At 33.8% G+C, this 27363-nt stretch overlaps 2 protein-coding genes across 2 annotated transcripts; both read left to right on the top strand.

Moving 5' to 3' along the window:
* The first annotated feature begins 319 nt into the window (after window positions 1–319).
* LOC111059073 (magnesium transporter NIPA2) lies at window positions 320–14868 on the top strand. The gene is made up of 7 exons (XM_022346684.2): window positions 320–725; window positions 2063–2185; window positions 4077–4219; window positions 6484–6592; window positions 7251–7427; window positions 9410–9618; window positions 11230–14868. Exons 1-7 carry the CDS (start codon window positions 629–631, stop codon window positions 11434–11436), a joined length of 1065 nt encoding a protein of 354 aa, XP_022202376.1. The 5' UTR covers window positions 320–628; the 3' UTR covers window positions 11437–14868.
* A 3515-nt stretch (window positions 14869–18383) lies between these two features.
* LOC120348854 (denticleless protein homolog) lies at window positions 18384–23213 on the top strand. Its single transcript, XM_039429569.1, has 5 exons — window positions 18384–18768; window positions 19153–19356; window positions 20463–20651; window positions 21502–21612; window positions 23113–23213. Exons 1-5 carry the CDS (start codon window positions 18726–18728, stop codon window positions 23211–23213), a joined length of 648 nt encoding a protein of 215 aa, XP_039285503.1. The 5' UTR covers window positions 18384–18725.
* The last annotated feature ends 4150 nt before the right edge of the window (window positions 23214–27363 follow it).

Here is a 27363-nt window from a genome sequence, read left to right as displayed (position 1 = left end):
TCAATGTAATCTACATAAATCTATCTTATACAATCCTTACGTCAAACTATTTTATTTTCCCCGCACAAAACAGAGTGTCAGAGGTCCTTGATCATTCGGTGGCACCTACATGACGTAGGCCTAATTTATAATCTATCAAACCCCAAAAATGTCAATGTCAAGAACATTGATAGATAGATTTAACCAATGTATTCTGTTTTTTTGGTTTTTCATAGAAATTGGAATACTTTTTCATAATACAATCTATCATGGTTCACAGATTATAAATTCAAATTATCATTATTTGAAAAAAAATTGTCATAAATTCGTCAGCCAAGTCAGGTGACATAACCTATAATATAATTTCTGTTTTCTGTAGACTTGTCTGTGCTCAGTGTTTTTGAAATTATTTGATATGAGAATTATTCCTAATTTACAGTATTCTATTAAATATCGGAGTGATTCAACTAGATATTTAAACTAAAAATTCAACTTTATTTAACTATAGGTTCACCCTGTTTACTGATTCTCTTTTGCAATGTAGAAACCGCTTGTTATTATAAATCTATTATCGCAAGTTGGTGTTTAGATTGACGTTACCTATATTATTGAATTAGCCTACAGTGATTATGCAATAAATTATTGTAAAATGGCTCATAGTCCTGATATTTTGACAAGTCAATTGTATTCAACGTCTGAGTTTTACATTGGATTGGGATTTGCTATCAGCTCATGCTTATTCATTGGTAAGTAAGCTATACAACTGCAGTCTTCCTGCTCATGGTTACTTTTTGATTCTTCCAGTATTTTAAAGGTTCGAGGTCTTCGTAATAATTTTTACTCTTAGTCAGGTATGATTTCAGTTCAAATTTTTGCATGAACTTGCATTAATGACCATTACCTTAATTAAACTGACTCCAGACTGTTGTCAGCGTATAATAAAACATTATTTATTATTTTTACTCCAGCAAAGGAAATACTTTTCTTGTACTATAGTTCTAGATTCTAGAGTTACAAAGTTTATTTTCCTGAAATGATGCTTGCATAAGCTTTAGGCTTGTATGAGGGTAATGGAAAGGGTTGAAATAAGTAAAGCTTTAGGTAGGCTTTACACCACTATTTGAAACCGATTCTTTCAAATTATATTAAGCGGAGTGAGCTACTCAAGTGATCACCAGTCCAATGGGAAAAGCAAGAGCATGTATATCAACTAATTTGTGCTATAAAATACACCCTTGACGGCGGAGCCCATCAATTCCCCAGAAATGAAAACCAATGAGATGGTATAATAAACACTATACGTGTTATAATACTAATACTTGTTTGCACGTACGTCTATTTCTATTGTATTCAACTACTGTTTAATGACGTAATCGCATTGGAGTCATATTCATTCATTATTTATTTTGTTGAAACTTGGTTAAATTTACAACTACTTGCAACTGGGAGGTAACTCCATAGTCAGATCCACTTCAAACTGTTAGTATTATTTTTGAGCATCTATATTCCATCTATATAAACATCTTATTTATATTCCTAGTTAAACAATGCTATCAGTCTCAAATGAATCTCACTAGAAAATGTCCCATTGTTCAGGCCTTTATTACATTAGAGCACACAGCTGCGACACAAAGTGTCTGAGTCACCAGCCTCCAGTGGCGGCCCATGTGGGACATCACATTTCAAAGGACGTTCTGGTGTCAGGCCAGTGTCACATTTTGATCGGCGTCCCACCTTGCTACACATGGAAAGAAAGAAAAAAATCTTTCCTCTAGTTTGCTAATGTGATCTAGTATAATTTTGATGGCTCAATATATACTATATTATTTTCTTACATATTTGTAATTGATTAATACTGATGCGGAACTTTTAAATAATTGTTTTTTCTTAAGTTTTATTCAATTTTATATTGTACATTCTTTGTCAATGTTACCATAGGCAACAGTCTTGTAACAATAGTCAATAAATATCTTATCTTATTTTATGAACACCCGATTTGGTGTCCTAATGTGGTATGGATTTAATTCTCAAACAAATTATTATTAATACATAAAATAATTATTAAAATTTATTTTTTCTACAGGAGCCAGTTTTATAATAAAGAAAATCGCTCTTATTCGACTTTCTAAAGGAGGTTCGGTTAGAGCGGCTGCCGGAGGATTCGGATATCTCAAAGAATGGATCTGGTGGACTGGCTTAATCACAAGTAAGACTTTTACCCTTCTCTTGATTTCATTTATCGGTCTTTTGATTTCATTCATCGGTCTTTTGATTTCATTTCTATTCATTATTGGCGTTCATTATAAACGTAATTTTGTTTGAACAAATTTTATTTTGTAAAAACATTTTACCCAGAAAGCTCTTGTGTATCAGTGAAATATAATCGACTGAAAACCACAACTTGATGGGGAAGTGGTCTGCGTATCAAACAAGATAAGCAACGTCTCTTATATTTCCATCATAATATTGAATTGCATTTCCGATAGGTCTAATTAGAGGTTGTAGAGATTGAATTCTGAAGATAATTTTGAATCAATCTATTTTCGTAATCTAGGCTACATAATTTAATTATTTAATTTAAATTGTTGCTAACGTTCAACATACCAATCTTCATTCTTGAAAATGGATGAGTAATTAGGCCTATATCCTTCCCACTAACGCGTCACCGGAATAATTAAGAGAGATAAGAACTCATAAACAATATTTTAGTGGTATATATTCATCTACGAACATGATATAAAACCATTTCCTGTAAATCTATTCTTAATTCCAGAATTATTTTGTATTTATTTTTTCAATGGGAATAGACAAATGGACTAAATTCATTTCCTTTTAATCAAATCAATAAATTCAATTACAATGTTTTAGAGGTGTACATTTTAATTCGATCATAATTTTCCTCAAATTGTCTTTGAGGAAAGTTATATAACAAAATTCGGGATAACACATTTTTGCCTGAGCCTGTTAGTAGTTATCTTCCGTTAGTTGTATATGATTTTTGTTTGTATTAATATATAAATTGAGATATAAACTATATCATATCTATACTTTTGATTTAGATAATTCTGTGTAACTTATTATAGTATTCAATGTATTAATATTAGTTGTATAGATTTAATTTTGTTTATTCTGTATGAGCATTCTATTTTTACTTTTATACCGACATGTAGTCAATTATTCATATGTAAAATCATAGTATGTGTTTACTCACAAGACTGTAGCGCTTTCGAATTTCATGAACTCATTGTTAACAATGGGGTAGATCGGTCTTATTTTTTCTATATCTTTATTGGGAATAGAATAGAAAACTTTTTTGTCACTAAGCACAAACATTACTGTAAAATTTGAAATCAATTATTCATACCAATATTGTCGGTTCAATTGTTGAAATATTATCACACTAGGCTTTTAATAGATTGTCTGTGAGTGCAAGTAGTCTGAATTAAGCTTTTTTAAAATCAATTTTGATAATACTGATTTTCAGAATCTTTTGTATAATACACTAGAATACACTTTGTATGTACAGAAGAACATTTCAATTTGTTGGGTATAATTATAATAGACAGTTTTTTCAAGGCCGAATCACATAGACTATAATATAATATATTATGGTATTATATTATTATGGTCTTATATATTTGACCAACTTTTCAATGGAGCCCTTAGAAACTGAATGATGTGTTAACACGAGTGTTCAGTGAGATTTATAACTAAAATATAGTTTAATTCATAGACAATACAATTCAGTGATAAATAGTAGTTTTATTACTAAGTTATAGCACAAGAAGATATTCCATGGTATGGGGCTTTTATGTTCCAATTTTCAATGTTAACTCAAGCCGATGATCCTAGTAGTTTTTCTCGTGAAGCTATATTACACACTGGGCCGTTCTCATACTCTCACCCGGCCAAAACAGTAATAATAGACAGCAGTCGGCTTAAGGTAACAAAAATCGGCTTTAAATTTGGAACATAAACTACCTATACCATGGTAAGTATATTTTCTTATGCTATTTTCCCTCAATGGTTATAGTTCAATTGTTGGACGACATTTAATGTAAAATTCGTATTTATATTTCAATTTGGGTTTGTTCTAGTGGGAATAGGTGAAGGAGCCAATTTTGCGGCCTACGCGTTCGCCCCAGCTTCCCTGGTTACCCCGCTAGGAGCGCTCAGTGTCCTTGTGTCTTCAGTGCTAGCGTCCAAATTTCTCAACGAAAGACTCAATCTGTTGGGAAAGGTGACTGAATCAACTGAATCCTTATCGATAATTCAAGCATGCAATCTTTCTTCCAAACATTGATAGAGGCCACGAGACTATAGTGTGGTCCACGTTATAATGGCAGTGGATAAAGATAGAAAAATAGCGATGCCGATTCTCTGCATTAATTAATTATATTTTTTCACTGTTAAAAACATAATTGTCATCGTTGTGAACTTAGAAAAGGATAGTACCACCGGCTTTGTCGAATGATAGACAAGGATAGCAAAACTGAAGTTGATCAAGTACTGTCATTATAAAGTGGACCTCACTATAGTTGTGGCTCATGGCCCCTCTTACGGTGAAATTAAGTAGGTGGTATTGTGCGGTACATTTTAAACTGTTGGTTGAATGGGAAGTGCTAATGCTTTTTATAAAGAATGCTGTCAGTTGATCGTGAATCTTACTGCAGTGTGACCAACTTTCACACTCATAAATCTTTCCTTTTCTCTCAGGAGAGTGTGCACTGTCCGAAAGCATAACATAGAGTTAAAGTGTGCAGGCTAGAAGTAGAATACCGAGTTCTTTGTACAATTTCAATGGTCAGTCCCATGTGGGATAACGGTCCGAAGCCACAACTTATCTCTCAGTCTCTACCTAAACATATCTTAATGATCAGAATAGTTGTGTATTTCTTTCAAATCTTTAGAAAAGGTGATTGAAGATTTTCAACTGAATCCTTGTCGAGAAAATATTTATTTCACACATTATCATGTTGAAATTATCAGCTCGTAATATAACTACCGGGAAATGACACCTAAACATTTCTGCACATTCAAAATAATTTATTGTGTATTTCAATCTGTTGAGTGAGATTTGAATAATACAGGGTTGGGCAGGGAGGTGTGGATGATTTGAAATAACAGTTACACAATCATTTTTAAACGAACTCAAAATTTATTTTTTAGTATGTACCTTGAATGTTGCCATTATAAAAAATAAAGAGGATAAAATTAGAACATTGATTATGTACAAAGAATAACATCTGTTAAATGCTGTCCGGTTTTGTCCATACGGTTTGTCACACTCCTGTAGACATTGTGAGAAGTTGTCCATACTCCTCTGAAGCATTGCACGTGGTACCGCTCGAATTTATCGAGTTATTGTTTCACTCAGGGCTTCAAAGGTTCGTGGTTTGTTCATGTACACGTGCCTTTAGGTAGCCTCATGAAACTTATTGGCCCTTACTCTTTTCGAGCAAACGGTCGAACCTTCACTGTCAATACGGATCGTTACCTAACGATGCTTCGTGATTTTTTTCTGCCAATTTTAGAAGACGACGTGTCAACGTCAATACTGTATGGTTTCAAGAAGATGGGGCGACATGCCATAAATCGAGAGCAGCTATGGAATTTCTAAGGCAGACCTTCCCTGGACGCCTCATTTCGTTGCGTGGAGATGTGGAGAGGCCTCCTTGGTCACCGGACTGTCGCATTGTGACTATTTTTTATAGGGCTACCTAAAAGCACGTGTATACATGAACAAACCACGAACCCTTGAAGCCCTGAGTAAAACAATAACTCAAAAAAATCGAGCAATACCACGTGCAATGCATCAGAGGATTATGGACAACTTCTCACAATGTCTACAGGAGTGTATGGACAAAACCAGACAGCATTTAACAGATGTTATTCTTTGTACATAATCAATGTTCTAATTTTATCCTCATCAATTTTTATAATGGCAACATCCAAGTTACACATGAAAAAAATAAATTTTGAGTTTGGTTTAAAAATGAGTGTGTAACTGTTATTATTTCTTATCATCCATACCTCCCTGCCCAACCCTGTATATATTATACAAGTTTCATTTTAAATCTTTCTGTATTTAAAACTTCTTGTTTGTGTTTGCTCAGTAAATTGGACACAAATTCTTAAGTGGTAAAACATAACCTTCTTTCTGGACTAGTATATGAATCAAAATTTGGGGGAGGAACAGTTTTGGGCTGCTCCTCTTGTCCTCCCCCCCCCATTATTTTAATTTATTGATTCAATAAATGAATCATCTTGAATCATCAATGCATCTTGAATCAATAAATGAATTGAAAAATGATATTTTCTACAAATACATTTTCAATAATTTGAATCAAGTATTGACTTGTTGAAAAACATTTTTCATTCTTTCTACAAAAAAATGATACTTTCGTCATTATTAAATATTCAAAATAATTGTATATTTCCTCCGAATCTATTGGAAAATGTTCACCACTTTCATCTAAATTTCAAATTCTATTATCTTTTCAGCTAGGCTGTTTTCTGTGTATATTGGGATCTACAATAATTGTAATTCACGCTCCCAAAGAGGAAGAAATTGAAAGTCTAGAAGTGCTAATTGAAAAACTTCAAGAACGTGGTGAGTTTGAGTGTTACATACTTTTGTTTTGAATTTTTATTATTCCAAGTTGATTGATAAGAAAATTCTAATATATTATACGAGTAAGCTGTATAGTCATTCTCTTGAAACTTGAATTTCACATATTATATACTAAGAGCCGTTTTATATATAAACAAATTATTATAAGAACAAACTCAATTCATGTTTGTTTTGATTGCCACTAGAATACATTCTGATTGGTTTTGAAGCACTGCAATTTTATTTAAAGTTATCTGAACTAATGTAATATTGGATATCAATGAAATTCCATGTACTTATTTTCACTAATTGTAATTTATTGAAGGCGAATTTCCACATATTAATATCAGAAGCAGTGTCTGGTACAGTGAATATATAATGAGTTGTAATGGAAAACTCAGCCCAACCAAGCATGTAAGTTGAGATTGAAACGAAAAGTATTCGCCATATATCCTATATGAAAAGTCCCATTAGAAGTAATGGAAGTAATATTCTCACTGTACCGGACACGTTCACTGATATGTGGAATTTCGCCTTTATTTTTACTGTTTTCACCAGTTTCTTTGCATTAAATTTTCAATAGTTGTAGGCTATTATTAAATTTTGTATTTCTGTTAGTGTGAATGATATATCATTTGCTAATTTCAATTTGTTTCAGATTTCATTCTGTACGTGATGTTGGTGATTACGACTGCAATAATGATAATATTCTACTTTGGGCCGTTGTACGGCCATCGTAACGTGTCCGTCTATCTAATCCTGTGCTCGTCTATTGGCTCACTGACAGTCATGTCTTGCAAGGGCCTCGGTCTGGCCATCAGGGAGACACTTTCTGGTCAGTTGCTACCTACTCTGCTATTGTCTGTTCAATACATATTGATAGTTTGCAACGTTTACATTATTTGATGTACACTATTGATAGAAAAATCATTGATAAATTATATAAATATTATTTAGAAAACACAATATAAAAATATAAAGTACCCTTTTATTTAAAATATCTCAAACAAGTAGTTTTGGCCTTTGGCCATTTTCAAGTTTTCATATTGTGTTTTTTAATAATTTTTGTAAAAGTAGCTTCATACAAGTGAAGTGATTTTATTATATAAATACTATTTGGCTCCTGTGTTCAAGAATCAAGAAGGTTTTATCGTCAAAGTTATTAGAGTCTACTAACGTTGTTTTATCGTCACAAAAAGAATTGCTTTGACAAAAGTCATTTCATGTGAATACAATAGTATTTTGTTCAATTATTATAGAAATAACTAGTACCCTTTTTAAACTTTTTTACATAAACACTACTAGTTTCGGCTCTCTTGCCATTTTCAAATTTCCTTTTTTGAAAAAAGACACGAGTGCTGAAAATAGTAGTGTTTATGTAGTAAAGTTTAAAACAGTACTCTCTATTTCTATAATAATTAAAAAATTCAAGTAGTATATATGATAATACTTGTATTAAGTTGTATTATAGTGTGGTCCACGCTATAATGGCAGTGGATAAAGAAAGAAGAATAGCGATGCCGATTCTCTGCATTAATAAATTATATTTCTACACTGTCAAAAACATAATTGTCATCGTTGTTGACCTAGAAAAGGATAGTACCACCGGCTTTGTCGAATGATAGACAAGCATAGCAAAACCAAAGTTGAAACGAAATTATTACGTGGACCTCACTATAGTTATTTTGTTTACGTATTCATTGAATGGATCTTGTCTCTAAAACTTGTACTTACTTTACAATTACTTTATTTGAATTGATTAGAATACTATATTAGCTTACTCTATTAATAATAATGTGTGAATAATTTGATTTGATGAGTTGGTTGACAAGCACTAATGTTATAAAGCCTTTTGCTTCACTAGTATAGCTGGATAAGATGCGTTGGTTTCGAAACACGAAACTGTAATCATAGAAAAAGATTGCATAAGTAGATATCACATGGTGTAGGTTGTACAAATTTCAACCCAAGCTATACTTGTTTTGTTAACTGAGGCCGACTTCTGTCTACTATTATTGTTTTGACCGGGTGAGAGTGTAAGAACGGCACAATATGAGAGACTTGAGCCTCACATATAGTTTCACGTAGACTATCGGCTAGAGTAAACAGTGAAATTTGGAACATAAACGCCCTATACCATGGGATATCTTCTTGTGCTATCTTTTCCCTATGCTATTACTTGGAAATGAATCTTCTTAGTAAAAAAATACTTGGTAATAACTTCTTATGCTTTTCTGTAATCCTGTAAATAAACTTATAAAGTGAATTGACAATAAAATCTGTGTTTTTCAATTATTCTCTTGATAAGAAAATGACTTAACAAAAATACTAATAACGCAGAAGAAGGCATCATAATAAACGGTGTATATTATAACAGACATAAATAAAAATTAGAAATCTAAGTACTCTTTTAAAATTGTTCAATCACATGTTTTGGCTATATATCACCATTATTGTTAATAAAGCCGAAACATGTCGTGATTGAACAATTTTAAAAGGGTAATTGGATTTCTAATTTTTATTTATATTTAAGAGTAGCCCTAAAGAAAAAAAAGATAACATAACAGACATGTATATTATAAGACTGTGTACTAAGGTATAAAGCAGTGTTGTGCGAATTCCTGTTGTTTTTACCTGAAAAATGAATTTATTATCTATGTATATGAATAAATGAATAATATTAATATGTAGATACATCTTACAGGGTAGGATTGATTTATCGCAACGAAGGTGTTCCTTTGAGAAGTATTCTGTACTTGTATTACCAAATACTGCACTAGCTTTTACAAACGTTTTCTTTTAAATATAATGTTTCAGGACAACGCAACGAAATGCGTCACTGGCTGACGTGGACCTTCCTGGCGCTGGTGTTAGTGTTCATAACCGTGCAGATGAACTACCTGAACAAGTCACTGGATATGTTCAACACGGGCATCGTGACACCTGTCTACTACGTCATGTTCACCGCTCTAGTTCTCACTGCCTCCGCAATACTCTTCAAGGAGTGGCGCCACTTGTCTGGCCAGGTAACGTTGAACCGTAGAGAAAATATAGCATAAGAAGGTATCCCATGGTATAGGGCGTTTATGTTTCAAATTTCACTGTTAAAGCAAACCGATGATCCTAGAAGTCCTTTTTCGCCACACTGAACAGAAAGCAGCTGTTTTCCAGTCCCTACGTAGATCTGAAAGACATTGTTTGCAGACGACTCTCGTATGACGTCAGAACAGGTTTTTTTCCGGCCTAGGCCGGAAAGAGACCCTTTCCAGCCGCTAACATGAAACTAAGAAAGGTGATCAAAAAACAGCTGATCAAAAAACTTTTCATTATTTGTGTTCATTAATTAATAATTAAATGTGACAAAAAAACTGTGTTTTTACTTTCCTTGCCCTATTACCATAGGTAAGGAAAGTATTGCTTTCCGAAAAAAATTAAGGTACCCCAATTTCTAAATTTCTATACGTTTCAAGGTCTCCTGAGTCCTAAAACAGATCTGTGTGTGTGTGTGTGTGTGTGTGTGTGTGTGTGTGTGTGTGTGTGTGTGTGTGTGTGTGAGTGTATGTGTGTACACGATATCTCATCTCCCAGTTGACGGAATGACTTGAAATTTGGAACGTAAGGTCCTTACACTATAAGGATCCGACACGAACAATTTCGATATCAAATGCAATCCAAGATGGCGGCTAAAATGGCGAAAATGTTGTCAAAAACAGGGTTTTCCGCGATTTTCTCGAAAACGGCTCCAACGATTTTGATCAAATTTATACCTGGAATAGTCATTGATAAGCTCTATCAACTGCATCAAGTCCTATATCTGTAAAAATTTCAGGAGCTTTGCCCCATCTATGCAAAGTTTGATTTTAGATTCTCAATTATCAGCCTTCATATACAATTTAAACAAAAAATTTCAAGTGGAAACGATTGAGCATGAAAATCTCTACAATTGAAAATAAGCTTGAAATCCGAGAAAATGTGATTATTAAATTGCAAACTGTTGGCAACTGTTGGTTCTATTAAATCATTCACTACGAAGAGATAGCAGATCTCGTGTGTTTCCAGCGTTATTGACCTATCACCAGCTGTCTCATATCTTTGAATAGTAGACTTGAGATGCGCGAGTACACTAGCGTCAGGTGATCAATTTTCATAACGGCAAGGAAAGTTGTGTGAGTGTGCCACACCAGATTTTTTCAATTATGGAACAATTCCACAATATCAAATTCTCATTCAACAAATTATATTTTGAACATAAATAGAAATAAAAATTTGAGTAAAATTATTTAAATAATTGAAACTCTTTTAATTGTACCATCAATTGTACCCTTTTTCAATTATTTCATCATGACGTCATGTTTCCTATCTAACCTTTTCAAGTGATTTTCTGACTTGAAAATGGCATTAGTAGCCGAAACATGTCATGATGAAATAATTTAAAAGGGTACTCAGATTTATATTCAAAAGTAGCCCTAAACAAAAAAGACAATTATGAACACTTGGACTAGGTAACTTGAACACCAAATTCAACTGTTGTATAGTCCTATACTATTGTATCTACACTACAATATCACTTGAATACACTCTTAGTCAAACTTTAGCATGTGATATAGGTTAGAATACAGGTTGATTTGTGTGTGCAGGATATCCTGGGCAGCATTTGCGGCTTTCTGGTGGTGATAGTGGCGATAGTGCTGCTCAACACATTCAAGGACATGGAAATCTCACTGAACGATGTGCGAGGCGTCTGGCGGCCAAAACGTGAACTATTGGTCTCCCATAACAGCCACGCCCTGGCCGACAATCGGCGCCTCTCCGCCTACGGCACTTCCGATAACAACATGTTCTGACAAATGCATGCCAAGTTCTGGCAATAGTTGCACAATCACCAGAATAGGTGTCCGTACTGAAATTCACTTTCACATTCAAAGTGATATTTTACATCAAATGTAATCGTTGAGCTTATAACATTAGGACACCAGGAATGAGGAGAAAGCTGCCTTGTTCCCCTACTGTTGGTGTCTGCGGGGCATTAGTTCTCATGACGCTTATTGAATAAAACACCAGATTACGGTGTCCGGTTGGTGTCTCACTTGGGACACCGCAGGAATTGGGACATTAGGACACCGTAATGTAATCATTCTTGAATGGGAAGCGTTGTTGTTATTATTGTAAGAAATGTCAACAGTTGGAAGTGAATCTCACTATGGCCGACTTTTTTCTCGTGACCCAACTATTTCTTCAATGACTATCCATGTTTACTTTTAACTTAATATTACAAGTGTAGTAGACCACTTAACCAGCACCTCCTATATACCAGACCTGAGCCTATAAAAAAAGGCCGCCTCAGTTGTTCGCCGGCATTAATATTTTAAACGGAAACTAGACGAACTGAGATTTCGACAAACTGAGACCTTCCCAAACAGCTGATTAGTGATTTTTCTTAATGGAAAATTCATTAACTACGGCGACCATTTTTTCCAGGCTTAGGTCAGAAGGACCTGACAACCCACCGGTGAGGGAGAAGAAGAAGAGAAATAAAAAGTAGCGAGAATGTGAAGAAAGAAAGATCATTGAGAAAGAGAAGATGAACATGAGAAGCGAAGAGAAGAACGGAAAAGAAGGAGTGGAAGAAAGATAACAAGATTCAGAATATGTTTTCGGTTTAAGAAGAAAAAGGAGTTAAATATGGATGGAAGAACCAGTAAAAAATATGAAATTAGAAGAGAATTGAGGAGATTGAAGAATATAGTGTATGAAAGGAAGAACTAAGAAATAAGTAATAGAATAGGAGGAAAAACATTCAATATAAGAAAGAAATAGTATAGGTAGCAGGATAACAATGCATTGGAAGATTGATAAAAGTGTAGAAGAGGAGGAATAAAATTACGTATCTGTGATATATTATGTAAGTCATCTCTAGTGTTATATAAATCATATAAATATAAGTACCAAATTATTATATTGTCAATTAAAAATTCACCAAGTACTTCCTTGAAAGATAATTTAAAATTAATGGATAATTTAATTGGAAGATTGATATAAATCAATTGAAGATAGTATGTTATGGAATATATAAATTATACTTTGGTTTGTTACTGATATACTGATACATATTTTGCCTAGATTGGAAAGCAGGAAAATAATCTCAAGAATTCTGCTATTTAAGGTTCGTACCCACTAGAACGTACCAGACACGGACCGTGTCAGACCATGCCAGGCACGTAAAATAACAACTATGCCCACTACAACGGATCAACAGCGTTCTATGCCAGTACATTACGCGTATGGTACGCGTATGATGCACGGTCAGAAGTTGTTGGGAACGCGTCAGTTAACAACTATGCCCACTACAACGGATCAACAGCGTTCTATGCCAGTACATTACGCGTATGATGCACGGTCAGAAGTTGTTGGGAACGCGTCAGTTAGCAAGAGAATGTAGCGGTGAACAGATTTACGTATTTTGCGGTGTTGTGAAATAGTGTTCTAATCAGTGTTCACATAATTATTTTTAAATATGGCTATTAGGCGATTATCATTAACAGAATTGGCAATGGTTGCAATTATTTTGGACGAGGAAGAGGAAAATAGAGGAACTCAGAGGCGCTATTGGATTCTCGAATCTCTAAGAAAACGGAAAACTGAGGGGGAGTATTGGACATTATATAGGCACCTAATGGATGATGAAGAAAAGTTTTTTTCGTATTTCGTATTAGCAAGTAGCAACTAACTAGGTACTTTACCACAATGGTGTCTACACTGGTTACCAACGCGGCGCATGCGCGGTTACAACGGGGTTTGCAGGCGTCACGTACCATGCAAGGAGCGTTTCGTCATAGACAAAATATACTGGCCGACAAATGTTGAACTGGACGTGCATGGCACGTTCCGTGCTTGGCCGGTGACGGAACGGTCTAATGGGTGTATTACATATCAAATGATGCAAAGAATATTTTTTTGCATGTGTCGGTACGGGCACGGTCATGGTATGATACGTTATAGTGGGTACGAACCTTTAATTAGTAAGAACTTTTATTTCCTCACAATGAACTGAGGATTTTTATTTATATACTCAATTCGGAGGGTTTTCACTTCTATTAAGTATTATGTGTGTGTTACCCTGTTGGTGTTTTACAATTTAATTGTAAAATACAAATTGAGATAAGCAACTGTAATATGCGTATATTATCCAGCAAATGACTGTTGTTATGATCAAATTTTATTAATTCTTGCATCAAATTAAATCCAATTGTAATTTTGTTCAATAAACATCAAGAGCTTCCTTTGCTTTTTAAAGACTAAAATCTCGAGAATTGCGATATGACTGATTTGAACTGAATTTTTCTAGTATTGTATATTCGAATATAAGTTAAATGGTCTAATTTTTCAAGACTTATGTATCTTTTGTTTCTAATTCGTTGAATAATGTCAAAATTCAATGTAGGGTAAATGAGTTATTGAAAAATGAATCTTGTCATAATATAATAAACATTTATAACTGATACGTAAATTTTATGAAATTTAAGGGTTTTAATAATTGTGAGATATGTGCCATCTTGAATGTTCTACCGTAAACCACAATCAAGCACTCAGAATAACTAAGTGAATCTCGTTCTCGTTTTGTGAGATTCACTCCAAATTGTCTGCATCAATTGAATTGGAAGCATTGATTACTGACAGATGTGGGAATGCTGACGGTTTGAAGTGAATTCCACTTCAGGGGCTAGTAGCCCCTCCTCCTCAGGAGATTGAGAATTATAGTAAGGTTCACGTGAAAGTGCTAACGTTGGTTGATGTTATTCAGCTCAGTGTTCAATACAGTTTACTTGGCGTAAATATTCTTTGATTCGATAAATATTAGTAATGATATTGGTTGTTTTATAAACCAGTATTTATTTTATTCAAATCCTCTGTATTTGGATAATTTTATATAATGGGTAAATCTAACATTGCATTTTTAAAAATGTGATTGAATTATTGTAATGATTCAGAAGTATGATGAGAGAGAAAAACGTGACAAATAACTCATTTTAATTTTAACCGTATGTTTGATGGGACCATTATTTTTGGCGATATGTTTGTTAATTTTACATTTTTTTCAAACGATAAACAACTGAATATTGATAGAATTATTTATTCCATAGTCTCGACTCTAGTATCAGTGTCAATTATTAATTTATTAACAGTATTCATGATTTTTTTGGTTCATTTTTCAGAGATCTCTTAGTAATATTTATGTCGTTTTGCAAAATAAATTTATTCACAAGAGAAACATGAAATATCTAGTCTTCAATCATTCCAAAGATCCTAACCCTCTGATCTTATACTATTATGTCTGATTTAACTTTTTTATGCTTTTTAATGAGTGCGTGGGTGATTGATGAGATGATCAAACTTCCATGCCACCGGCAGGATTTGAACCCTCGACCAGGTTGCTCTAACAGACTGAAGCCACAATCACCGTGTCACTCGCCAAATGTCTCACCGAATGGCCAACGTGAGCGCCTCGCGTTCGTCTTTCTATACACCCCCATCAAAATCAGTGGTAGCGAGCCACTCACCTTCGCTCGAAAAACTGTTTGTTCCCTGAAATAAGTGGATACATAGTCATGCGTCAGTTAGATAACATACTGGAGGCTACAGGAAAACCTCCAAACCTAGAAAATTATACCCCCCTGACACCACCCCCCCACATTTTTGGGACATATTTCAATTTGCTTCGCACAAAAAAATTATCAAAAGCTTTTTTGTTCAGCTCGCCAAGATTAGTACATATCCATGGATAAATCTCGACCTAATTTGAAAGAGAGGGATCAATTTCAAATATTTTTTTTTAAATCGCAGATAAAACTGTGCATCTCACAATGTTGTAAACTATCTCGTTGGAAAGAGAACACAGAGTAGGTACCAGGAAAACCTCCAAACCAGTAGATATTTTATTCAATGAGGGCTGGGGGTCCAAATATTCGAAAAATTTAAATTTACAGCAATTTCAAGGACATAATAGAAAAAGTCAAAAGGTAGGGCGCCAGGGTCCACTTTGGAATTTTACCCAATTCTTTTAAAACTTTATTTTTCTCCTAGATAATTGGATGAATGATTTGTATTGTGTTTCTCCCACTACCTCCGTAAGCGTAAACAGAGGTAGTGTCTCTTCTCGATCGCCTTTACATGCAGTTGAAACATTTGGAATTTGGAAACAATATGAAGTTTGCAAATATTCACCACTCAAATTTTTCAACTTTTAAACCGCTCATTTTACACAAAAATTGAACTGGACTTTTTTTGTTTAGAATCGTGAGATACCTGGATTTCCATAATTTAATTTCGACCGGGTCGGCATAGGTGGGTCGGGGTTACCGACTTTTTTTCAAAAAAATTGTAGCCAAAACTGTAATTGTTAGGTACTTGATTATGTTACTAAAATATGAAAATTGTTCAAATTCTGGGGGGTATCAGGGCCCCAACAATTTATCCCCTCTCAATCTGAATCCTTCTCCAACCCTTTTTTTGCAACACACTTCTTGATTTGGTATATTATTGTCATTGTTGTTTTGCATTTGTGTTCATTTGTAACTTACTGTATTTATTTTGTGTTTGTAAATGAAATATGAATCAAACCTAAAAGATTCTGTTCAATTAAGGTTTTATAAGTAGAAGGAAGGTTTTAGTCCAGTCAAATGGTCGTTTTCCAGGAAACAGCCCCGAAAGAATTCAAAAATACAAATTGTTCATTATAATACCTTTTCAAGGCCTTCCTAACAAAAAAATACATATTTCGGCTGAAATCATCTCACGAGGGTTATTTTCTATGAGAATCACCCGTTAGAAACATTTTATTTCAGTATTTCGTATTGGGGGGGGGGGTACGTTATAAGGATACGGTACGTCAAGGATCAAAACTTTAAAGACTCATAACTTTTGACAGAATGATCAGATCTCCTCGTACTTCAGCTCATTCTTCTCAGCTCGTCAAGGCGGTTCAAAATCATGTATCATAACTGAAATTTGATGAAAAAATAAGAAATTCCTCTTTTAGTGTATTTTAGCCCCTATTTAATTAAATACACAGAAAAATGGCCAATTTCTATATTCAAAACTGTGTATCTCGGTAACCCGAAATAATAAAAAATGGTACTTGGTCTGATTTGAAGATCAGAATCTCCTCTTTCATGTGAGGTAAATGAATTTTGTAAAAATTTAGTCGTGAGGTGAGATACATTTGATTAAAAAAAACAAGAAATTTGCGATATTTTCCTCATTTTCAGTCTCGACAGTTTTTTGATAATAAACAGTCATGCAAGATGGGTTTCAGGCAACGTATCTTATAGAGCATGTAATTCTCTTTAATTTGAGACCAATCGCAAGTTTCTATCATGTATCTTACTCGTTTTAGAGACTCTTGAATAACAGTAAAATCGCAGAAAAAATTAGAAAATGAAAATAATCATTTATTCAATTGGCTGTAACTTTTGAACGGTATTGTGATCAGAAAAAAAGATTTATGGGAGTGGAAAGAGGAGAAATTTCTCTACAACCTTGACTACTTTTTTGTTTTTTTATCTGAAGTGTTTCACAAGATACGCAACTTTGAATATGCGAGATTGTGGAAATGATTAACGTATCAAAAAATTTCCGCATACCGTATTCAAAGTTGCGTATCTTGTGAAACACTTCAGATACTACCCTCCACTACTAAATACTGAAATAAAATGTTTCTAACGGGTGATTCTCATAGAAAATAACCCTCGTGAGATGATTTCAGCCGAAATATGTATTTTTTTGTTAGGAAGGCCTTGAAAAGGTATTATAATGAAAAATTTGTATTTTGGCCGTAGGACATGATTTTCTATTTTTGGGTGTATTCCCCCTCCCCCCAATAATAAATTCGAAAATTCTCAAGGAATCCTGTTCATAATGAATTGTTCTTTCACATGATGTGTGATTTTTTATCTATACTAGAAAAATATCCAAGTTGTATAGGGTAGAAGTGGTAGGTTTGCATACTTTTGAAAACCCCTTGAAAAATACTCCTTTTTTGAAAATTCGTAGCTTCGGAACCAAAAATTGTTAGAATCCTGTGCGACCACTCAATATATTGGAAATTCTATTCTCTTTAATTTTGTTGAGAATGATTTTTCTTGAGAAACTTAAGGTTTACGAGATAAAATGGGAAGATTGAAGAAAGTCCGAAATTTTGAGGGTTTTGGGGGTGAAGCCGCTTTGGCGTGTCAGCAAATTTCAGATTCGAATTCAGCGCCCCAAAATACATATTATAGGACCGTCGAGAAAAATTCTTTCGGGGCTGTTTCCTAAAAAACGACCAAAGACCTTAAAGATATCTTTTTAAGGTCTTTGAAAACGACCATTTGACTGGACTATATTTTAGGGACGATGAGTTTCGGTTTTTAAATAGCAAAAATGTTAATATTATTTGAAATTTGTTGAACATTTTCTTATTATAAGCACAAATTAATAAATACAAGTTTCAATATAATCGCACATTTGAGACATTGCATCTACGAATGACACCTGTTTTGTGTTTTCATGCTATCATTTACGACGTATTATTTCAGTAAATAAACGCAAAATCATAAATTAATCTTCTTCAGATATTATTGGGAAATTTATTGAGAAGCAATTCAGTTTATATAATAATTATAAAATTATTGATATATTGAAATGTGTTAGTATACAGAAGGTCCTGGTTGAGCTATGTTGGCGGCCTGAATATCATAAGGAATCGCGGCAAAGATTCCCCAAAACATGGTAAACGACATTAGTCATAGTCATACCTAACCTCAAACTAGCATTGATCTAAACAGGACGTGGTTTTCAACATTTTTATATTATTGTTTCTATCAAAAGTGATTTATTTAGATGTACTGAATTGAGATAATACTTGAACAAGTAATGTAAAATATAATCATAAGAATATTATAACTTCAATATCTTTATTTGTGTGTGGAATTATCAGAATTCTCTATTAGTTGTGAGAACAAGGAAATTTTGGTTTTATCAGTAGTTATATTTAGGTTTTTTGTTATTTCGTCTTTATAAGTTTATGCATTTTTAGTTAGATTCAACTTACAAACAACTTGATTTAATAGTTTTAAGATGATATAAATTGGCAACAATGAACGTAATTGACTATTTCAACCGAGAATACAATGGACGTCGTAAGTATTTGACATAATATAAGTAAACTGATTATTAATTTATTATTGTTATTCACGTAATATAGTTTATTGCATTGATTAATCCAACTTTCTGTAAAATAAATCAATCAGTTCTAAACATTTGAAACGTTATAGTTGTATAATAGTTAATAGTTGTTTAGACTTTTATTAAATTAGCACGCACACTTAACAATACTTAGAATTTACTTCTTTCCCAGTAAACTACATTTAATAGAATAGAATAAAGTTATTTTTAAATAAAACATATTTTCGAATTAATTATTTTTTTTATTATTTGCCCTCTAAAAAAGTACGTTATCAAGTAATTTGAGATGTTAATTTCTAAATTGTTTTCAATAACATTAAGATGTTTCATTGTTTCAGCTTCAACTTTGGGTGTCGATTTAGCATTAAAAAGACTGACAGTTGAACCCTTGAATACGTTAAAAGACTTTGATGTTTGGGATTCTGCCACTTGCAAATTTTGTAAAACACCGGGCAATGAAGATTATTTTGCAGTTGTAAATGAGGCAGGAAATGCTGCCATTGTAGACACCAAGGATAATTCCGATTTGATTCCTGAAATTGGTAAGTACTAAGTATCAGTATTAGTTTCCTCGTACATGTTATTTTTCTTATTTATCACGTTTCAATATTTTAGACCGCTAAGCCTATGTCTTATTTACTTGATAAATCCTTCGTCGTTGTTTGGGAAGACCAAACATACTGTGACAAGGAAAACTTTGGGTACTTCCCCTTCGACTCTGTTAAGGTAGTGGACCTCATTGGAACTCCTCCAGTTCCTTCTTTATCACGCGTTTAAACATCATTTTCCATTAACCTTTACAATTCAAGTGCTGCTATGATAAAGCTTTTTTGAGGTCCCCGTCGATCTGCTACGGGGTCTAAATCACCAAGTTCCCTGCATATCGAGTTTTGTAAACATGCACATTACTCCTTTTCTTCAGATTGTCCACTTTGCATTTTACATTCAGGATTCAGGATCTATCCTCATTAAGTTTCAGTCGATTTGTCAGGAACCATCCCTTTGCATCCTGGGTAAGAATGTAATTTCTTAAGTGAAATTCGCTTGAACTTCCTCTCGAGATAAATGTTGTGTCATCCACGCGAATAGTATCAAGTCATTGCATGGCACGAAATCATTTGTTAGGAGGATGAACAGCACTGGACCGAGTACAGACCCTGTGGGACTGCAATTTGATTTGGGGGATGATGCAATGAGGGCACTTCTTTTTGAGCGGTTGTCTTGATTCAAGTATTGAAAAGCGATAATTAACAATCGGTTCGCAATGAAAGTTAAATTGAAGAGTATTCTTCATTTTTATATTAGTTGAATAGTTTAAAATGTGTCTCGGATTTTGTTTATTTACAATTTATGAAGGTATAGCCTGTACTTTTTCATATCATACTCTAATTTATCAATATTTGCCACACATCTTATTTCTCTTATCGTATACCATAAGAACCTCTAGTATTATTTTCTTGCCATTGTGTGAACACTCCTATAACAACTAATGATATACTTTCCATGCCAATGTTTGAACTTTCCCATAAAAACCAATGTTATTTATTTTCTGCTAATGTGCGAACACTTTCAACGTTATTTTAAATGAAAAAATCTAACTGAACTCGTCTATTCAAACTTTGAAAGTAGATTTATGTTGTGTTTTTAGAATTGAAGGCGCACGACAATGCCATATTCGATCTGGATTGGAGCGACTGCGACAACAGACTGCTTATGGGGTCGGGCGACCGCACCGCGTCGCTGTGGGACCTTCACGAAGGGGAACTCACCAAAATCAACGACTTTGCCGCTCACACTCGCAGCTTGAGGACGGTTGCGTTCACGCCTCAACAGAAAGGTCATTTCCGATTACAACATTGCTTAGTAGGCATATCTAATCATTTAGCGATTCATCGAAATTAGTGTATTAATCATTATTTTGTCATGTAGCTTAAATGCATCATTGTACACTATTTGAAGAGAATAACATTTGATTTGATAAAAATTGATTTCTATCAACTATCTGAAGACTTCTTCTGTTACAAGTTTTGACATCTGGGAAAACAGCTAGTAAAAAAATCGATAAGAGTTGTCATCCGAAAAATACGAATCAGCATGTAATTAATTGCATAATGATGAGATTCATTTTTGGATGGTAGCTCTTATTGATTTTTTTCTAGCTGTTTTCCCTGTTCTTAATATTTACTGTAGCGCAATTCTTAGATGTAGTTAAAAGCTATGAATTCAGGTTTCTGTTTGATTAAAATTTATCCATTAGCAATCTATTAAATTTATCCAATAGATGCAATATCAAATTTTATCTAAAATGAATCTTCGATGAAGAAATTTCAGAATAAGGATCACAAATATATTCCAACCTCAAAGTGTTTATTGTGCATTGGTTGATGAGTGGATTTTGAATTTTCAATTTGAAGTTCAGATTTTGCAGGCCGGATACAGACAGCAATGTAGGTCAAAAAGTTATTTACTCTTTGAATGTTTCTAATTTTTTTGTTGGCCCATTATTCCATTATGCATATAGGTAAATATCTAAAATGATAATTCGAATTAATTAATTAATTTGAATTAAAAATAATTTCATGAGATCATTGTACATGCTTATTGGTATTTGCAGTGAAAATCTCCAGTTCAAATTATTTTTGAATACAATTGGTATTTATAATTTAATCTTGAATTTTGCTTTGTAGATGTGTTTGCGACGGGAGGCCGGGATGGTTTGATTGTGATCTGGGATGCTAGAAGTGCATCTCCGAATGTATTAGACGTTCATACAAAACCTGAAAATATCATCCAAAATGGTAAATAATCCGCAAACGCATATCACAATAGTTGTTAGCTTTGTTTTGTACTTGTTACAGTATTATTATGAAATCATAGAACAAAATTCTGTTCTTTTGTAGGGTGAAATTCGTTTCAATTGAGATTCGATTGGCAGCATTCTTTATGAATAACATCAATACTTCCCGCTTAATCAATGCTGACAGTTCAAGTGAATATTTAAACTGTCATCTGAAATTTAAATTAAATGAACTGAAATTTAAATTTCATTCACTTTAATCTCATAAGTATCGCTTGAATGGGAAGCGTTAGGCACGTTTGCACAATAGCTGGTTAAATTTTAGCCATGATTAATTTCACGTGGAATTAATCACGATTAAAAATTAACCGGCTTTTGTGCAACCGTGCCTTAGTGTTATAAGGAATGCTGGCAGCTCAAAGAGGCAGGTATGCGTAATGTGAGTATTGTGTTCATTTATTTATACATTCATAGATACAATAGTAATTATCAGCAAATTATCAACATGCTTAAAGCCCAAAACTGTTCCTTTACCAAATTTTAATAGAAATAGTCCAAAAATAGGTTATGTTTATCATTTCATAATTTCTGTACAATTTTGAGTCCAAAATACATACATATCAATCAAATAAGAATAATTCATTAAATCAACTGGAAAATGCAGTATTAATTGAAAAAAATTGAAACATAGGTTATGTTTATCATTTCATAATTTTTGTAGGCTACAATTTTGAGTCCAAAATACATACATTTAAATAGTATTAATTGAAGTATTTAGCAGTATTAATTGAAAAAATTGAAACATAGGTTATGTTTATCATTTCATAATTTCTGTACAATTTTGAGTCTAAAATACATACATTTAAATCAAATAAGAATAATTCATTAAATCAAGTGGAAAATGTAGTATTAATTGAAAAAATTGAAACTTGTTAAGGCACCCAGACTTTTACTCAATTTATATTACATATGGTTTAGATTGTAAGATTCCATGATGCAAGATTCGATTTTCATAAAATGTCTTTCTAGCAACATTGGTACAGAAGTCGTCTATGTCTTTCAGCTACAGTACTACAGAAACATAACTGATAATTCAATTTTGACCAGATATACACATATTTTATGACATGTGTGATGTCTCTCAAAGGGTCAGCCGAGGAGGAAAGTCATGTGTTGTTACATTCAGAAGAGCAAATCATCCATGCATAATTGCGGATCCCTATGCAGAACGAAAGAAAATCAACCAATTATAAGATGATTTAGAATTTCTTCAATATTTTATTGGAAGAGTATCGAAAAGATATGTGCGATCGCATATCAAGAGCTGCCACATATTGACAAACTTATATGTAGGTGTAATGGTGCTCGAATCATCGGCCCTGCTAATGCTAAGTTAATGCTGACCATTAAACTACACCTAACTTCACACATCTACAAATGTTGTTGGCTTTTCACTTCTTGTTGATTTATCTAATAAATCTTTGTATTCTTTCACTTATAGTTAAATTATTGAAAAAGAAAGATGCGGCGGCCTTCTCCATATGCTCTGTACTCTTCCAAGACAGTGTGCATCTCTTTTCCTGCGGCATTTCAGAAACGTAAGCAATGTTTTCATTCTATATTACTCAACTCTCATTGTATTCTTATGGGAACTTACTATCATTGTATTCTTTTGGGAAGTTATTGTTATTTAACAATTTTAATACTGTACAATATTGTACTAATACTGTACTAATATTGTTTCCTACAATAAAAAAAAAAATGATGACAGTGATACAGTAGCCTATAATTTAATTAGTAAACTTTAATACACTATAATCTACAGTGATACTGCACAAAGTGGTGCAGAAGAAACGTATGTTTTTTGAACCGATATTACTCGGCGTCGGGAGGTGGTATGGACCTTGGACGAATTTTGGCAGACGGCCCGTACTACCCCGTTTCATTCGCTATGGAGCGTTGGAACGTACATCGTGTATTCGCTGTCGAGCAGTTTTTTTTTTTTTAGAAACAGAATCTGTAGTCACAGTGCAACGCTTTTCGGTCAATATTTTAGAGATGGACGTCGAAGTGCAGTGCCTGATCAAGATACTGAACTCCGATGAACGTGGAAGACCAGGGTGGTTTCTTTTTCATCACAGAACCAGTACTTCTAAATGCTGCAACCCATCAGAGTATATTTCGATCAGGCGCTGCACCTCGACGTCCAACTCTAAAATATTGACCGAAAAGCGCTGCACTATGACTACAGATTCATTTTTTCTAAAAAAAAAACTGCTCGACATTGAACACACGATGTTGTACATTCCAACGCTCCATAGTGACTGAAACAACATAGTGTGGGCTGTCTGCCAACATTCGGTCCATACCCCCTCCCGACGCCGAGTAATATCGGTTCGAAAAACATGCGTTTCTTCTGCATCACTTTGTATAATATACAGAAGTACAGAACAGATTGCATCAGTAAACTGTAGTCTGATTTTTTCTATAATTTGCAGAAAATACGGGAAACATACGTAGAAATTCACAAACAAGAATATCAATTTTGGAAAGCCACATGTTTAACGCATCATCACTCCTGAACTATAACTGATTAACTTGGAATTTTGCTTAACGATTATGAAGTTACCGAGGATGTTTATAGGCGTTTTTTTTACTGAGGGTGATGCCCACATAAGTTCTTTAGCTTGTGCGTGGGTGATGATGAGAGATGATGACTACTTTTTAGGTAGTCGGGACCGACGGCTAATCGTCTCCACCGAAAGACGGGGTTGCCGTATCTATGTGATTGTGCTGTTGTCAAAAACTTCTGCCCCGGTCGAGATTCGAACTCGGGTTCTCTTGATTATTAGACCGGCGCGTTATCACTTACTGCAACGAGCCAACGAGGCTTATTTCCATTTTCTTATTAATCAATTCTAATTTGATAATTAAAAGGCTGTAGGTTCCAGTCCTACTAAAGTTATCTTTTGTGAGAATTTTAATGAACACTTATGAATACTATCCACAAATAAAAAGATTTGACAAAATTATAAATAATTATTGTATGTTTTCAATTAATTTTATATAATCATGTTGTCAAGTGAATTTGATAGGATAATACTTCAAATTTCTAGCATGGAACTAAAGAACTTCAATTGAATCTACTTCGCGGTTGTAACTCGAATATTTCAAAAATGTAAACACCCATTGTGTGGTACATCATTTTAAAGGCCTTTTCAAAACAAGAAAGATGACATCTATTTTCTTGTCAATCATAAAGATAGCCTAACAATAAAAAATAAAACAAATACTCTATACTTATACAGAATAAAAATCAAATTTAAACTTAAATTTCAGGAAACCTGTCTCAGGAATACCAAGAATACTTGAGACAGGACATAACAAGAAACAGAAACAATTTCAAGCACTCAGAAAAAACCAACCCAGAACACATGATATTGAAAAGCATAAAAAACAAGCAGAAACAACACAACCTAGTCATCACTAATGCTGACAAAGGCAACATCACAGTTATAATGCATAAAACAAACATAGACCAGAAAGTAGACAAATTCATCAATGACAATAACATAGTCAAACTCTCAACTGACCCAACTCACACATATCAAACAAAAATAAAAGATGCCATCAACCAAACCAAGCACATAATCCCAAACAACCAGAAAAAGTTTCTCAAACAAATCAACCCACAAGCACCCAGACTCAACGCCCTCCCAAAAATACACAAACAAGATGTACCAATAAGACCACTGATCAATCACACAACAGCACCTGCCCACAAACTAGCCAAATTACTAGATACCACCATAAGAGACAACATAACTTTTCATAATCATACTGCAGTGAAAAACAACATTGATCTCACCACAAAACTTCAGAAAATCCAAATACCACAAAACTCCACAATAGCTTCACTAGACATTTCAAATTTATACACCAATGTACCAATTCCCGAAACTGTAAAATTCCTTAAAACAATGCTAGAACAGAATAATACATCACCTGAACATATCAATGAAATTGTAAATCTCACTAACCTAGTCACCTCACAGAATTACTTCTGTTACAATAACCAATATTATTTCCAGCCAAACGGCCTCCCCATGGAGAGCCCCATTTCTTGCATTTTAGCTGAGATCTTCATCCACAACATTGAACAAAAACACATTCTCAATCAGTTTGACAGAATCATCTGCTGGTTTAGATATGTTGATGATATTTTCATTCTATACAAAGGAAACACCAGACAAACTGAAATATTTCACTCCAAACTGAACAAAATACACCCAAACTTGCACTTCACCATAGAACTGGAAAACAATAGTACAATCAATTTCTTGGACATCACCATATTTAAACAAAACCATACTTTCAAAACATTTAAAATATACAGGAAACCTACCACAACTGACACAGTAATTCACAATACCTCCAACCACCCAACCCAACATAAACTTGCAGCTTTCCACCACATGATCAACAGACTATTGAATATCCCCATGACACAATTTGATTACATCCAAGAGCTCAACACGATCAAATTCATTGCCCAACAAAATGGATACTCATCCACTCTAGTCGACAACCTACTCCACAAAATAAGAACAAAATTTGGAAAATGACCAAAAATTCATCACACTCACATACTACAAAAAAAAATAACAGAAAGTAGCATCATCTTTTAAGAAATTCAAATACAGAATTGCCTTTAAAACAACAAATTCACTGAGAAAACATTTTCAAAATTACCAAACAAACAAACAGAGATTTGAGCAACCAAGCATCTACAAATTGAAATGTAATGATTGTAGTAAACTGTATATCGGACAGACTGGACGTGACTTTCAGACAAGATACAAAGAGCACATCAGAGCCATTAATAAACCACATAGCCACTCAAACTTTGCTGACCATATTATATCAACAAACCACACATACACCGACATCGCCACCAATCTTGAAATGCTCCATATCTCACAAAAAAGCAGAAAACTCAATGTATTGGAACAATACGAAATCTACAAGCACAAAACAGTTTCCCAACAGTCTCCTCAATGATCAAATAGTTTTCTCTTCCCACACACTCTTTGACAAAATAGTCCACAATTCAAAATTACCGCCTCACTAAATATCCACCAACCCAACCCCCACCACAACCTATTCCACCACCTTCATCCCTTACCACACATAGCCTTGTCATCTGAGTGAATTCCCACAGTCTGATGATGACCAACAACAGGTCGAAACGATCGTCACAATACAAAAGTAAGTGCATTTTCACTTCAAAAGTTTTTTTAAAATTCAAGTTTAATTTTAACAGTGAAAAAGTATGGATATACAACAGAGTTATTTAAATAGTAATAATAATTGTAGTAATATAATATCTGATAATGTACCACACAATGGGTGTTTACATTTGAAATATTCCAGTTACAACCCCTAAATCACCCCTTTATGAGGGGTTGAAATACAGTTGTACGTCAAAAGGTAAATTATTTGACCAATAAATTATACTGAAAGTTACAGTATTATATCTGTATCCAACTTATTGAAGGGTTCCCATACATATGACTCACTCTGTATAATACATACATCAGAGAGAATACCGACTTGACCGTAGAAGGGTTGGTTGGCTTATATATTTCGCCTACATTCAATCATGTCTGCAATAAAATTTTTGGGTGGAACATACTCAAACCACCTGTAAATACGTTTCTTGATTCAAAAACACCTATTTAAGAGCTATATT

Source organism: Nilaparvata lugens, chromosome 5, assembly GCF_014356525.2.
Source record: "Nilaparvata lugens isolate BPH chromosome 5, ASM1435652v1, whole genome shotgun sequence".
Lineage (NCBI taxonomy): Eukaryota > Metazoa > Arthropoda > Insecta > Hemiptera > Delphacidae > Nilaparvata > Nilaparvata lugens.
Note: the sequence above shows the minus strand (reverse complement) of the source record. Positions and strands in the feature narration are given on the sequence as shown.

Excerpts from the sequence above, each read along its gene's own strand:
- LOC111059073 (XM_022346684.2), top strand. The coding sequence starts at position 629 with ATGGCTCATAGTCCTGATATTTTGACAAGTCAATTGTATTCAACGTCT. Across the intron at positions 726-2,062 it reads CAGCTCATGCTTATTCATTG|GAGCCAGTTTTATAATAAAG; the intron begins GTAAGTAAGCTA and ends TTTTTTCTACAG. Across the intron at positions 6,593-7,250 it reads TGAAAAACTTCAAGAACGTG|ATTTCATTCTGTACGTGATG; the intron begins GTGAGTTTGAGT and ends AATTTGTTTCAG.
- LOC120348854 (XM_039429569.1), top strand. The coding sequence starts at position 18,726 with ATGAACGTAATTGACTATTTCAACCGAGAATACAATGGACGTC. Across the intron at positions 20,652-21,501 it reads GTTCACGCCTCAACAGAAAG|ATGTGTTTGCGACGGGAGGC; the intron begins GTCATTTCCGAT and ends TTTGCTTTGTAG. Across the intron at positions 21,613-23,112 it reads TGAAAATATCATCCAAAATG|TTAAATTATTGAAAAAGAAA; the intron begins GTAAATAATCCG and ends TTTCACTTATAG.